Raw genomic sequence first — 15,922 nt, 5'->3', positions numbered from 1 at the left:
GCGGTGTTCCAGTAAAATACGCATGATGAAACTTTCGGTTTCACATTCACAGTCACAGCGAAATATCTGGATATGTATGTGCAAAAAAAGTGTGTTTTTGGAAAATATTCTTCCTCTCATACTGGTCAGGATCACAGTGAGAATTAGTGCATTTTCCTCTCACTTCTTTTCAGGACAGCTCATGCTACAGGAATTCAAAGGTAAACTTAAGAAGCAATTTGAGTGTGTATTTGAAGGGAAAGCTAAGGAAGGACAGCCAACACTTCTCAGTGAGATTTACACAGAACTATACATAACTGAAGGTGGGACTGGAGCAGTCAATGATGAACATGAAGTGAGACAGATTGAAACAGCATCCAAGAAAAGGCGAACAGAAGATACTACAGTCAAGTGCAATGATATATTTAAACCCTTATGTGGGCGTGAGACACCTATCAGAACTGTACTCACTAAAGGGGTGGCAGGTATCGGGAAAACAGTCTCTGTGCAGAAATTCATTCTCGACTGGGCAGAAGGAAAAGCAAACCAGGATGTTCACTTCATATTTGCTCTTCCTTTCCGGGACCTGAATTTGATTAAGGGTGAATACAGTCTGATTGAACTGCTTCACCGCTTTGTCCCAGAACTGAAATCATTTCAGTCCACTGAGCTGTTTAGGTACAAAATCTTGTTCATCTTTGATGGCCTGGATGAGTGTCGCCTTCCTCTGGATTTTCAGAACAATGAGAGCTGGTTTGATGTAACAAAGAAAACGTCACTGGATGTGCTGTTGACTAATGTCATTAAGGGGAATCTGCTCCCATCTGCTCTCCTCTGGATAACCTCCCGGCCAGCAGCAGCCAATCAGATACCTGCTAAGTGTGTCCACCAGGTGACAGAGATACGAGGGTTCAGTGATGCCCAGAAGGAGGAATATTTCAAGAAGAGATTTAATGATCGGAGCCTGGCCAGCAGGATTATCACACATGTGAAATCATCAAGGAGCCTCTTCATCATGTGCCACATTCCTGTGTTCTGCTGGATTTCAGCCACTGTGCTTAAGAGGTTTTTTATTGAGACTGACAGGGGAGAAATTCCAAGGACTCTGACTGAAATGTACACACACTTCCTGATCTTTCAGACAAGTTTAAAAAATGACAAGTATATGAAAAACCAAGAAACTAAACTTAAGAAATACAGCAAGCAATTCCTTTTGAAACTTGGTAATCTTGCTTTTGATAACCTTGAGAAAGGCCATCTCATATTTTATGAGCAAGACCTGACAGAGAATGGCATTGATGTCACTGAAACTTCAGTTTACTCTGGAGTGTGCACAGAAGTCTTTAAAGAGGAGTATGGGTTGTACCAGGAGAAGGTGTACTGCTTTGTGCATCTGAGTATCCAAGAGTATCTCGCTGCTTTATATGTGTTTCTGTCAAACTCATCAGCTAACCTGCTGAAGACTGCAGTGGATCAGGCATTAGAGAGCAAAAATGGACACTTGGACCTCTACCTCCGCTTCCTCCTGGGCCTCTCAACAGAATCCAGTAAGACTCTGTTACAAAGGCTGCTGGGACAGAGAAGAAAGAGATCACATGACATTAACAAAATAACCAAATACATCAAGGAGAAAATAAAGGAGAATTTATCTCCAGAAAGGACCATCAACCTGTTCCACTGTCTGAATGAACTGGGTGACAATTCTCTAGTAGAAGAAGTACAAAGATACCTGAATTCAGGAAACATTTCAGCAGATGACCTCTCACCTGCACAGTACTCAGCTCTGGCCTTTGTGATGCTGATGTCAGATGAGGAGCTGGATGTGTTTGATCTGAAGAAATACATCAGATCAGATAAACAGCACTGCAGGCTGCTGCCTGTGGTCAAGAACTCCAGGACGGCTCTGTAAGTGACGTGGGGATGGGAAATCATGTCTGGTCTGGCAGTAATACATGAATACTGTTTGAAATGTGTAATATATATTATATATTTCTCATCATGGATTAATAAGTGAGTTTTATTTTGGTAATCACAGCTATAGCTGTTTGTATAGCAGTAGCTAATCTTGACCACAGACTTTATAATGACTGAAGGTAGTGATGTCACTTTTTGTTTGTTACTACGTTTCCATTCCCATCCAGTCTGCCTTCTGATCACAGCACAGCATCCTAACCTGCTATAGAAACAGTGAGGGCTCTTTATTCACAGGGTGTATAAGTGGTATGTGAGTGTTATTGTCAGCAGGCGTGTTCATGTGATGGAGCCCAGAGCTGAGAGCTTCCATATGACTGCTGTCTCTGGCTGCTCACTGGCGCCCTCTGCTGGCCTCAGCTGCACCTGACTGAGGATGTGACGACACATCTAGTCCGGCAGACATAGATAAACATTGTTTAAAATATAAAATTAATATGTATACAAGTAATTTATTTCCCCTCTTTTATCAACAAGGTTCCTTTCTAATCTAGTTTATATTAACTGAAGGTAGTGATGTAGTAAAAACAAAAAAGACAAGATTTCCACGACCATCCTTTGAGTAACAAATAACCAAAGATACAGCATCATACAGAATGGTCCAGTTTTCATTAATAGTGGGAAAACCACTCATATTCATTTCAGTTCTGGATGCTGTAGGAAGCATTTCTGTAAATACTGGGTGTGGTGCGTGACTCTGTGCGGAAGGTTGCTGGTTCAGATCTCATTTTGAGTCCCCCCCCCACCAAACACTGAATGCAATTTCAGTTCAGTTCAGTTTTATTTGTATAGTGTGTTTTCACAACATTACATCATCTCAAAGCACTTTACAGCATCCCTGCCCAAAGCCCCCAGTGAGCAAGTCAGAGGGGGCAGTGGCAAGGAAAATTACCCTAGAAAGAAGAATCCTTGGGAGGAACCAGACTGAAAGAGGGAGCCCATCCTCCAGGGGGCAGCAGAGGAAGCCCTAACCCTAACCAGACTCAAACAGGGAGCCCATCCTCCAGGGGGCAGCAGAGGAAGTCAAATGATCAAGATGGCAAAGTCCTAATTCACATTATCCCAATCTTAACATTTCAGTCACAAAGCGGGGGGCAGGGAGGTGATGACAGGCAAGTGCTGGAGCTGCTTCAGATGGGAGGGCGAAAAGGGAAGATGTCACAGGCAGAAGGGTGAGCAGGCCGGAAGTACTAACAGGTAGTGGAGATGTCGCAGGCAGCAGGGTACGCAGGATATCTTGAAAGTTCAGTGTCTCCAGGCAGCACAGCCCATGGGGAGTAGGAGAAATAAAATGTGCAGTTAGCCAAAGTAGGGGAGACTAGAGGCAGTGCAAACAGTTAGGTGAGTGCAGTATGAAAGTTCCGGCAGATATGGCTATGGCAGCATAAGCAGGAGGGAGAGGCAGGTGGGAACGCAGGCATGGGGAGTCCCTGAATGTCAGCACTCCAATTCCACAAGGGGGTGTGAAGCTAAAGTGACAGACTGACAGTTCAGTTTATCCAAAGCCAATGGCACCGATCCCCACCCAGCTCTACACCTCACACTATAGGTCTGACTGGGAGTGAGCAGTTAGCTAGAGCTAGAACTAGAGTCCCTACAAGCTAAACTAAACAGGCGTGTTTTTAGTCTAGACTTGAATATTGAGAGTCAGCCTGAATCCCACACATCCGATGGAAGACTATTCCACAGCTGAAGAGCTCTATAAGAGAAAGCTCTGCAGCCTGCCGTAGCTCTTTCTACCCTGGGTACTAACAGATATCCTGCGCCTTGAGATGGAAGAAAGTGAGGAGGGTTGTATAAGGCCAGCAGGTTACTAAGGTATTCTGGTGCAAGGCCATTCAGTGTTTTATAAGTCAACAGCAGTATTTTGTAGTTAATCCGAGACTTAATTGGAAGCCAATGAAGGGAGCATAGAACAGGGCTAATATGATCACATTTTTTAGTGTTTGTAAGAACTCTGGCTGCTGCATTTTGTACCAGCTGAAGTTTATGTGAGGATCCAGATGGGCACCCAGAAAGGAAGGCATTACAGTATCCAGCCTGGAAGTTATAAAGGTGTTAGTGTTTCCGCTTCATGAAAGGAGAGCATCTTCCGAAGCTTGGCGAGGTTCCGTACATGATAGAACACAGCTTTAGTGATGCTTTTTATATGAGCATCGAAACATAAATCTGAATCAACCAGAACACCAAGATCTCTGACCACTGTGTTAGGTTGGGTAGGAAGACCCCCAAGGTTGAGGTTGTCAAACCTATTTCGAGCCGCCTTCGGACCAGTTAACAGTACTTCTGTTTTTCTGTCTTTAACATAAATAAATTATATGCCATCCAGCACCGGATATATAGTCGACAGTCTTCTAACCGAGAGCTGTGATGCATCATCCGGCGTAACAGATATATATAACTGTGTATCATCAGCAAAACAATGAAACCCAACACCATGATTTCTGATAATGTGACCAATATATACAGTGTACAGTAGCGGCCCAGCACTGATCCCTCTGGGACACCATTGTAGGAATATTTAGCTCAGGTAAATTTTAATATCTCCACCAATATGTTTTGAAATTAATTACATTTGAATTAATCATTATTTAATGATGTTTATTACCTAATTGTTATGCGGAATGGTTGGCTCCTCCAAACTCAATTGCGAATCCCCGTGAGTCTGTTAATGTGAGACGTACATGGGATTCACTAGTTACCAGTATCGCTTGGTAATCTGGGTTAGAAGGCTCGTCCAGCGAGCTGCATCACCAGGTAATGTAAACGATCGGTAGTGAAGCTCCCCTTACGGCCGATGAGAGAGAGAGAATCTCGCGATATTTCAGTCGAGTTTGAGGTTTTAGAGCTTAGTAGCCAAATCGCACAGAGGCAGGGACTATTGTGAGCACTCAATGAACAGAGGCTGAAGTGGTGTAAAACTGGAGTGATTTTCCATCGGTTTGATACCAAACATGCCATACCAGCCTAGCGGTTCACACCGAATACCATCTGTAATGATTAATTAATGATTACTATATTATGTCATTATGTTATATTACCCACACCAGTACCTGGTCTAAGTGGTCTAGGTTGCACCTCAATCAGAGGTTGCCCTTTATACAGACATTATATGACATATTCTCATGTCAGCAGCACATCTTACCCTTAGATAGGCATGGTAGAATACAAAGATCAGATAAGGGCTGCTGAGGAATGTGGAAAAGAAAAGGGGGGGGGGGGGGGGGAAGGTTTGTCAGTCAAAGAAAAAGAATCTTTGAAAGTTAGGACACATTACAAACATGACCTGTCTGTATATTGAGACTAGTAGTCATGAGTAAATAAATATACAGATATACAACAGCCAAACTTAAAAGAAACTTTCTTTAGGGTGTTGGGTGAGTGGTATGTAAGGCAGGATGTCTGTGGAGGGGGTTGTGTGCCAAGTCGAGGGGCCCCTGTCCTTGAGGTCCACTCTGCTGTTTGTAGGTCGTTAAAACTTTGAGCAATAAAAGTTGGAGTGCTGCCCCCCTTGTTATCTGTGTGTGTGGGGTCACAACCCCCCCTTTGGGGCCTAGGTCGATGTGTGCCTCTCGTAACAGGGTAGGCCTTGTCTCAGGCCACCTGGAATTTAAGCTTTGTGATATGTGCATGTGTGATCCTACACGCCCCAGAATGTTGGACAGTAGTTCATTTCTAATAAATGGGGGAACATTAGATAAAACAACTTTTTTTGACGGGCTTGATAAAGGCAATATCTGTACGAATTCATCTTTAATGTTGAGACCACTTTCTATGAGGTCATCAACCATGGAAACGTCTTTTAAAAAGATCACAATAGCTTTGTTCATTCGGGAAGCTGAAACAACATTAGCGGCTCCAACTACTTCACCGGCCGCGAGCAGACAGTCCTCCACCGAGACGGCGGGTCAGGGACACACTTAAAGCCGTGCCTGAGACTCAGACACGAAAAACTGAGTTGAGAAGCTCAAAACTCCCACCAGAAAGCTGCACTTGAATGACTGACATTCTGGCTGCTGACTCAGAGATAGAAGTTGGTGATGTGACAATACTGGACTTAGAAGAATGGCGAACGCATGGTTACTGCAAGGGACAATGCTTGTGAGATTCTGTGCAATGTTTCTTTTTAACTGCTTCAGAATGTTTGGCTAGAAAGCTGAACTGAAAGCAAATCATGAATCCTTCTGTTATCTTGCTTTGTATGTAGCCTAAGCGCGTTTCCCCAGCAAAGACGATAATCGCTGGTTAGTCACTGTCAGATATCGACACCGGGATACTTGTCTGATTACGCTCATTACCGATAATATCGTCATATCACCCAGACGTAATTGGTGATTTGACATGTTCCCAGGTATAATAATACAGGGAGAAAAAGGATTTTACTCATGAGATCAGGAATCCAAGTGCCAGTTGCTGCTGGATTAACTGCTGGGAATGTTCACATCTCCTCCTTTCAGTGATACGTGTCGAGTGTAGGGACACCTGGCAGAAAGATGGCTAAGGACTGCACTGGAAGCACTGGTCTGACTGTTATGGGAGGTTCACGTCCATCTTGCTGTTGATGTGTTCCTATAAATTCCTGTATATTCTGTGATTTTTGGCTGTAGCTCGTACTTAATGTTTTTACCTCTAGTTTTGAGCAAAGATGCACTGACTCACAATTAGTGATCATAAGACTGCAGCAGATTGTCAGGACGCACAGAACACTCTGCAGACTATAATTCATTTTGAAGTGTAAGCTCTGCTGCTAATTATACTGAAAAGAAATGCTTATTGCAATGCTTTGTATTTTACTAATGTGTAGGATGTGTATATGTCTGTGTCTTAAAGTGTTTTCTGTTTCAGGCTGAACAGCTGTGATCTCATAGATAAACACTGTGAAGTGCTGACTTCAGCTCTCAGATCAAACTCTTCCCCCCTGAGAGAGCTTGACCTGAGTGACAATAACCTGGAGGATTCAGGAGTGAAGCTGCTCTCTACTGCACTAGGGGATTTACACTGTAAACTGGAGATATTGAGGTCAGTATTACTGGGTATTCCACACAGTAAACTGGGGATACTGAGGCCAGTATTGTTGGGTATTCCACACCGCAAACTGGAGATACTGAGGCCAGTATTACTGGATATTCCACACTGTAAACTGGGGATACTGAGGCCAGTATTGTGGGGTATTCCAGACCGCAAACTGGAGATACTGAGGTAAGTATTACAGTGTATTCCACACTATAAAGAGGAGACAGTGAGCAATTAGCTAAGGGAAAGATAGGAGGGGTCTTGCCTTGTCTTAGACACTAAACTGTAATTCTTGAATTATTTATTAGAGCATCACATATATTTAATAATTATAATGGTGAGGTGATATTATTTATTGGGGAGTTTCTGTCTTTCTCTGCAGGCTGTCAGGCTGTAGAGTCACAGAAGAAGGCTGTTCTTCCCTGGCTTCAGCTCTGAGATCAAACCCCTCACACCTGAGAGAGCTGGATCTGAGCTACAATCACCCAGGAGACTCAGGAGTGAAGCTGCTCTCTGCTGTACTGGAGGATCCCAGCTGTAAACTGGAGAAGCTGCAGTGAGTACAGAGTGTGTGTCTGACACGCTACAGATACTTATGCATGTATGTGAAGAAGAGGCACCAATTAATAAATGGATACAGCAGTACTATGTCATTCTGCTTCTCCTATAGTGTGGATCACGGTGGAGAGTGCAGGACCAGACCAGGCTTACAGAAATGTAAGTGTGTTTGCATGTTTTTATTAATAATACCATGAATACTACTGTATGTTATGGTTGTATTCACACAATTGTTGTGATGAGTGTGGCTTTTTGCACTGTGTGTAGATGGATTTCCATGTTTGTGTTTAGGTGAGTTTCATGTCATTTTAGACAACATCCAAACGAGAAACAAAAAATCAAAATCACCAAAGCACTATCAATTCATTTAATCGTTTTTTAAAATATTTTTTGCAAATGCTTTATAGCTGCTTGTATTATCTTCGTGTTTGTGTGGGAGTGTAGGATGGTTAAATATATTCTGAATTAGTTATACATCTTTAATTTCACAAAAAAAGAATCCTTTGCATTTGCTCTTTTTGCGGATGCCGTGGGTGTATGTGTTTTCTGTGTGAGATTCGTTAGTATTGTCCTAAGGAGGCACCTGTAGGCAGTGAGACCGGACTCTCTCCTCAAGTGCAAAATGTGAATTTGCATTTTTACAGGGTGGTTCTGGAACATTCCTTAATATTCATGAGAGAATATTACTGATTGGTCACTGAATCACCTAAACCAGGGGAGCCCAAATCTAGTCCTGGAGGGCCAGAGTCCTGCACATTTTTGGGTTTCCCCTCATTTAACACACCTGATTCATCTCCTTGTGCTAATAACCACACAGCTCTTGAGCTGAATTATTTATGGTGGAACAGGGAAAGAACTTTGCTACACAGGGCACCGGCCCCCCAGGACTGGATTTGGACACCCCTGCTTTAGGTAGAAGAAACAGGCAGCACAAGTCGATGTTAACTGGCCAATGAGGTAGTGCCCCTCTCATAAATATTAATCAGCCAGCCAATCATGTAGGGCTTCACTCGTGAAAAAAAGTTCTCCTCATCCACGGTGCTAAAAGAAATTAGCGCCCGGGAGACACTGGATGTGTGGCGGTAAATATCAAATTTCATTTCGGCGCCCATGTTAACAGATCAGAGCGGCCGCGTGCGTGCGCGAGATGCGGGGCTCACACCTCGCTGCAGCGGCGCAGCTACTACAGTCACGCGCGCGGTAAGCGGTTCTCTATGGAAGCGTATTGCATTCATCTGGGAAAAATTTATTCTGTTTTTCCGAATTAATGAGATAACAATCCCGTTTTTTAGAGCAATATTTTTCTGAATTAATGAGAACCGTCCTGTTTTTTATGATGCACGATCTGTGCCGGAATAATCGTTTATATCAGAATCCAGGTCCAAATGTTTATTAAATATCACTTTAAACATGTAATAATATTACTTAAATATTCTGTTATTGATGGCCATTTTCAAGCCGCACGCGCCGGAATTAGCGGTTAGAAGGAAAGACACTGACTTTAGTATTGATCTCTGGTGCCGTTTTGTGGTAAATATGCTTGTGATGAATATGTCTAATGAATGTCGCTGCTTTGTCATTTTTTAATTAAATTAATTAAGCTGTTAGTTTAGCTCGCGCCCCATTTTGGCGGCTCTTCCCGCCGCCGTCGCGCGCCCACTTTATGTTTCATAAACTTCCGTTCCCGCTTCGTTAGGGGAAGCTGTGCTGTTTTTATATCGAACAGAAACATAAAGTACAGGCGGCCTGATGGGATTAATAATTCTTCCTCCTGCCTACAGACTCCTGCCAGCTGACGCTGGACCGCAACACAGCAAACAGATTCCTGTCTCTGTCAGGGGGGGAACAGGAAGGTGACACATGAGTGGGGGGCAGAGCAGCCATATCCTGATCATCCAGAGAGATTTGACAGAATCTACCAAGTTCTGTGCAGAGAGAGTCTGACTGGTCGCTGTTACTGGGAGGCTGAGTGGGATGGATATGGAGTCTGGATAGGAGTCACTTATAAAGGTATCAGGAGGAAAGGAGGGAGTGACTGTGGGCTTGGAGCCAATAACAAGTCATGGATGCTGCGCTGCTCTCCTCACAGACACTCTGTCTGTCACAATAATAAACACACTGTCATACCCATACGGCCCTCAGGCCCCCACAGAGTAGGAGTGTATCTGGACTGGGGGGGCTGGTGCTCTGTCCTTCTACAGAGTCTCCTCTGATGGACTGACCCCCCTGCACAGATTCACCTCCTCATTTACTGAGTCCCTCTATCCAGGGTTTGGGGTTTTTAACTCCTCAGGTGTCACTGTGACGTGTTACTGGTTCTCCTGGCAAAAGGGTAAAATCTCTGCTTTTTAACCTTTATTATCCTTTTTACTCTGAAATGTACAGAACTGTGCAAAGTCTTAGGCAGGCAAAGATGAAATGAAAATGATATTTAGATTATCCTCCTGTTGGTGTAAAACTATGATATGATGCCTGTCAAAGTGTGTCAGCTTCGCCATTTCAGAACCTCTGCTAAAATCATCCCAGTATTTGCAGCGACCGTCCAGTGCAGCCATGCATTTTTTGACTTGGCCACTAACAGACCTCATACAGCTAGTCAATCTCTCACTGACTTTTTAACCAATATGTTTAATTATTTAATTGAGCTGTTGGTGAAATTTAACAAAATCATGGAACGGCTGAGGTGCCCCTGAGGAGAAGTTTGGGAACTGAAGCGGTGTTCATCTAGCCATCCAACTAGATATCAGTAACTTTTTAGAAAACAGAAGAAATTATTACTAGTTTTTATTGTGTTACTTTTAATTTGCACACGTTCTAATGTTAAATTGTGTTTTTTGTTCTAAGCCAAAGTACACTTGCTACCCAGATAAACAGCTTTAAACATTTCTTTGGACTGACTAAGACTTTTGCACAGTACTGTGTGTTTGACAAACAATAAATGACTGTCTTCAGTGAGCTGAATAACATGAAAAATATAGTTTAATAGTTTTTTTCTTTGACTAAAATGTAATTAAATGTAATCCTGATTCAGGGGGGCTTTCCCTCTCCCCTGTATATGTACATTTTATATATTTATGTCCATTTACTGTATTCCCTCCCTGTACAATGACAATAAAGGCTTTCTGTTCTGTCCTATTAATGTCCTGCTTCAGCGTCACCCAAAGCATAACTGAGTAACATAATGAAACCACAGTCTGCTGGATTAAGTTAAATTCACTGTATTACTGCAGCTGAACATAACTGACACAATGACTGTCAATCAATGTGTATAATAATAATTTAACTGGAGACATAACAGACCGAAAAAAAACTGGAAAATATAATTATGTCCTGTTACTATTCTGCTTCAGTGGATTGAAGTAAATAAAATTATTATTAATATATTTAAATAAATGAAGAAATTTGATTTGTTAAATAATTGACACCCTTGCCACCCCCACCCCCCAGTAATAGGTCTGGTTGCTCCCCCGTTGGACAGAAACAGGCGGGTGCCCAGGCAGCCTTGCCAACCCCACCCTACTATAAAAGGTCTGGTTATGCCCCCGTAGGACAGAAGGGCCAGGTGCCCAGGCACCCTTGCCACCCCTTCCCCACTGTAAAAGATCTGGCTACTCCCCGTCAGACAGAAAAGGGAGGTGCCCAGGATCCCTTACCCCCCCCCCCCACCCCACTGTAAAAGGTCTGGTTATGACCCTGTCAGACAGAACGGACAGGTGCCCAGGCAGCCTTGCCACCCCCCACCCCACTGTAAAAGGTCTAGTTACTCCCTGGTAGGATCGAAGGGGCAGGTGCCCAGGATCCTTACCCCCCCCCCCCCCCCCACCCCCCACCTACTGTAAAAGTTCTGGTTATGCCCCCGTCAGAAAGAAAAGGCATGTTCCCAGGCACCCTTGTCAGCCCCACCCCATTGTAAAAGGTCTGGTTATGCCCTCCTCAGACAGGACGGACAGGTGCCCAGGCAGCCTTACAACCACCACCCTACTGTAAAAAGTTTGGCTATGCCCCCGTCAGACAGAAAAGGCATGTGCACAGGCACCCCATGCCACCCCCACCCCGCTGTAAAAGGTCTAGTTACTCCCTGGTAGGATCGAAGGGGCAGGTGCCCAGGATCCCTTACCCCCCCCCCCCCCCCACCCCACTGTAAAAGTTCTGGCTTCTCCCCCGTCGCACAGAAGGGGCAGGTTCCCAGACACACTTGCCACCCCCATACCATTGTAAAATGTCTGGTTATGCCCCCGTCAGACAGAACGGGCAGGTGCCCAGGCACCCTTACCCCCCCCCCCCCCCCACCCCACTGTAAAAGATCTGGTTATGCCCCTGTAAGGACATAAAACTTATAGGTCCTGCAGCCCCAACTCTGATCAGCCCTGCATCAGTCTATTTCAGAGCTCCGCTGACCCAGGCAAGACTGGACTCAACTCTTCAAACCACCCCTTTTAAGGAAGGCAAAGGCCTGCCGGCTCCTGAGAGACTGGATAGGAATAACTGGAGCAACACAGAAAAAGCAAGACCTTTCACCCACCAGAGTGACCGGAGGTTCCACAGTCAATCCACAGCAACAACAGCTGTCAGTCTCCATACACTGACACCTTTTCCACTATAAACAGGATAACTCACCACACATAGATGCTAGGGACAAATACACACATGTTTGGTTCTTGTTTGAATAGGCATGAGATGGCGAGTGTTATACACTCAGATTTAAGGCAGTATAGTTTTCCCTAAGAGAACTATAGAAACTTTGGCTAAACCTACCAAACTGAGAGAGCCTCTCACATGGCTGAACAAGGGGATTAAGACCACCCCCTAAAGTGATCTGATTGGCTGGGGACCTGAGAACCAAGGCCAACAATGCCCCTAAAATTAACCATTGACTGAATTGGTCAGTCTTCAGAGACATGCCATCACCTGGGTTGGATACTTAAGGAGGGGCCTCAGAAGAGGTCGGGGAGTCACTCTGTAATCAGAGCTCCCACAGAGAACTGGGCGAAAGTCCATCTGTAGTCAGATACTTTCCGCAGAACTCTGTGCACTCTCAGCTGAGGAATGTGATGGTTTAATATTGTATTTGTCCAAATGTATTTACAAGTATGTGGCCACATGTCAATGATTGGATGTTGTAATATGTTTAATAAATGTTGTCTTGATTATTTCATGACTGTCTGATTTGCTAACCTTTTATAAACTTTCCAGATTGGGTTTCTATCCTGATTAGGACTAAAGTGGTAAATACTATCTTACAGCCTCTGGGGTTAAATCCCCTTTATCCGGGGTCCCAAACTCGACTGCCCAAGTTAAGTTAGGTAGATACCAGAACCACACCTCTGGAGTTCGCACACACTCAGTTACGGGCCGACTTAACCTCTGAGGTCAACACATGCTGATGAAAGGTACCGGTCTACCCTCTGAGGGGCGTACACACTATGTTCCTAGGCACCGGGCATAGTCCCTGAGGACACTCACATGGTAAGACAATGGGCGGCATCGGCGGAGTCCCTGAGACGAGCCCAAAGTAAACGTCGTACAAACTACCGCAACAAAAGGTGCGCCTTCACAGCCGCTGAGGTTGACACATGTTATGATATGGGCTGCCCCCGGCTGAGCCTTTGAGGTGGACGTACGTGTGGTTTGGGTAAACATCGGCTTAATCTCCGAGGCACCCACATGCTCAGAAATTGGCAGACACTGAGCCTTTGGGGAATTATATAGGTCGAGGGACCCAATAATCAGAGGCTGACATTGTCTTAAATGGTGGCGATTTCCGTGCCTCTAAGACAAACCCTGTGGAACAAGCCCACGGATCGCCCTGTCGGCCGAGGCGAATCTGGCGGACTCCTTCATCAGGGGTAAACTAGAGTTGGTAATCTAAAGGAGAGTCTCGAAGTAATCCAAACAACATAAAGGTCATGACTACAATATACTGAAATAAGGTCATTAATAAAATGGAGTCAGATATGTGATTAAAAGAATATCTTGTATATTAAAAAGGGTAAGTAATTCCCAGGAGCGCTTGGAAGGACCAACACGCATTCACAGCCTTCGGCTGCGCCATTGGATTCCGCCATTGGGCCAGTGGGCGGCTCCCTACACCCCCGTCGGACAGAAGGGGCAGGTGCCCAGACACCCTTGCCACCCCCACCCCATTGTAAAAGATCTGGTTATGACCCTGTCAGACAGAACGGACAGGTGCCCAGGCAACCTTGCCACCCCCACCCCACTGTAAAAGGTCTGGTTATGCCCCCGTAAGACAGAAAAGGCATGTGCCCATGCACCCTTGCCACGCCTATTTAAACAAAGATGGCCGCGCCCTTGATCCGAATGTAAACAAAGATGGCCGCGCCCTGTGGCCTGTACTACGAAGCGGGGTATCTGGCTTATCGGGGTAACTTTGCGAGTAACTTGATGACGTGTGGTGTAATTCGCGATTAACCCGTACTACGAAAGGTAGGTAGGTTTTAGTCGAGACATGTTGCTATGGTAATTTACGCTAAGTCCTCAAAACTTTCGAGCAGTTTTTGTTCTTGGTTAAGTCGATGTTTCTGCGTAGGTCAGCCCTATATGAGCACCGCCCCTCCAACTACATTAGCGCACGAATCGTGAGGGACTCTCTCTGTCAATATGTATGAAATGGACCAGTGGCATATAATATGCATACAATGTATTTAATTAATAACTGTTAGAGAGAAAGTTATTCTGAAACCCAAGGGGTGTGCATTGTTCCCTGTTGTCCAATGATCAAAGCACACTTTGTCCAATGACCAGGCAGACAATGTGCCTGTCTTGTCTAGTTTCAAGGCTATTAACCCATTCATGTATTGATCCATTGCATATTATACGGATACATTCGAACATAACGAATTAATAAAAGCAATCTGGGAAACAAAGGGGTGTGCAGCAGTCGCCATGAGCCCAAAATGCTAAACCACCATGTCATTACAGCTGACAGGACCTATTATATTACCTATAAATACGATTTTGCACAAATCACGAAATGGTTTGAAGCGCAAAAATAATCGGTGTACATCGTTGTCTGTGTACTGGACATCACAATTCTGTAATTAAAATTAACATTAGGTTTACATTATGAGTAACATCACAGTAATTGAATTTTAAGGAGCATTACATTACTTAACAGCAAATAATAGGCTTACTTCTTAATTGTGTCGCATCTGTGATGCTCTGTATTTATTAACAGTATTTTAATTCTTTTCAGACAATACTTCATAGTCTGTAGCTCCCCGATAATGCGCAGACAAGAAGTTTATTTTTAAATACAGGGAAATCCTTTATTTCTTCCTTGCTCGATTCATCCCGTGAAAACTGGTAATAAAACAACAATCAAAGTGATGATAATCTCATTGAACAGGATATCGCTAAATTAACATAACCAACTAGCAGGTTACATTAGCTAAATTATAAACATTAGATCACATACCTCGCTGGCAGCTTATTACCAAGGGAACTAATTCTTTAGAACAATTCTCAAACACCAACGCCATACAGCAGCTCAGAACAACACCACCTTCACCGTCACACTCAAAACTTGCTTTTTTTCGCTGTTCCCTCACAAAACTACATCCTACCGGAAGTGACTCCCAACAAATGTTCCGCTCCAATACTCCATACAAACTAGGCACAACACATGTGCATGCAAATACCAAAAACGAATTAAAACAAAAAAAAAGGTAGCCTGATGACAGTTATACTCCCACCAAAAATCCTGTGTGATTTTTAAATATCTTAATGGAAAAATATATAAACTTTGCTGTGAATTTGAATTACATCTTTCATACTCTTCTTTCATTATTTATTTCCAATTAATTACTGATCCAGACTAAAAGCAACAGAGAGCAAGTGCAAATACAATCCCTCACTCTGCCTCCACTAGTGTGACAGTCTTCTGAACAGGGCGTTCAAGGTAAGTAGGCTTGGAAGTACGTCTACCCTTTGGATCAAGTGTAGGATCGCTGATCAACAGCTTCAGCTTTCTCACTCTTCCATCCCTTCCTGGTAGCGCTTCAGTGACCTTAGCCAACTTCCAGTTGCTGCGTGGAGCCATGTCATCCAGTAGAAGAACAATGTCATTAACCTGTGCGTTTCTTTGACCTTTGGTCCACTTCTGCCGACATTGAAGATTCAAGAGGTATTCCCTTTTCCATCGCATCCAGAAATTGTTGGCCAAAAACTGGACACGACGCCATCTTTTACGAAGATAAAGATCTTCCCTGACAAACCTTCCAGGAGGAGAAGCTATTATTGTTGACTTCATGGTCAAGATGTGATTTGGAGTCAGGGGCTCTGGGCAAGACGCATCACAGAGATAATCAGTGGTTAAAGGTCTGCTGTTAATAACAGCCATGACTTCATACAGGAATGTCCTGAGAGAGGAGCAGTCAAGTTG

The 15,922-nt window shown here is 44.1% G+C and overlaps 2 protein-coding genes across 2 annotated transcripts in view; one reads left to right on the top strand and one right to left on the bottom strand.

Moving 5' to 3' along the window:
* LOC125722478 (protein NLRC3-like) overlaps positions 1–15,922 on the top strand; it is a 208,014-nt gene that overhangs the window by 16,901 nt on the left and 175,191 nt on the right. The window contains exon 6 of the mRNA XM_048998658.1: positions 174–1,884. Coding sequence (XP_048854615.1) covers positions 174–1,884 — 1,711 coding nt within the window. The remainder of the gene's footprint in view (positions 1–173; positions 1,885–15,922) is intronic.
* The window catches only part of LOC125722522 (NACHT, LRR and PYD domains-containing protein 12-like), a 165,504-nt gene that overhangs the window by 104,773 nt on the left and 44,809 nt on the right, over positions 1–15,922 (bottom strand). The window lies entirely within an intron of this gene.

The sequence above is a fragment of the Brienomyrus brachyistius genome, unplaced genomic scaffold (genome assembly GCF_023856365.1).
Source record: "Brienomyrus brachyistius isolate T26 unplaced genomic scaffold, BBRACH_0.4 scaffold39, whole genome shotgun sequence".
Classification (NCBI taxonomy): domain Eukaryota; kingdom Metazoa; phylum Chordata; class Actinopteri; order Osteoglossiformes; family Mormyridae; genus Brienomyrus; species Brienomyrus brachyistius.
The sequence above is the reverse complement of the archived record's forward strand: the minus strand, read 5'-3'. Positions and strand labels throughout refer to the sequence as shown.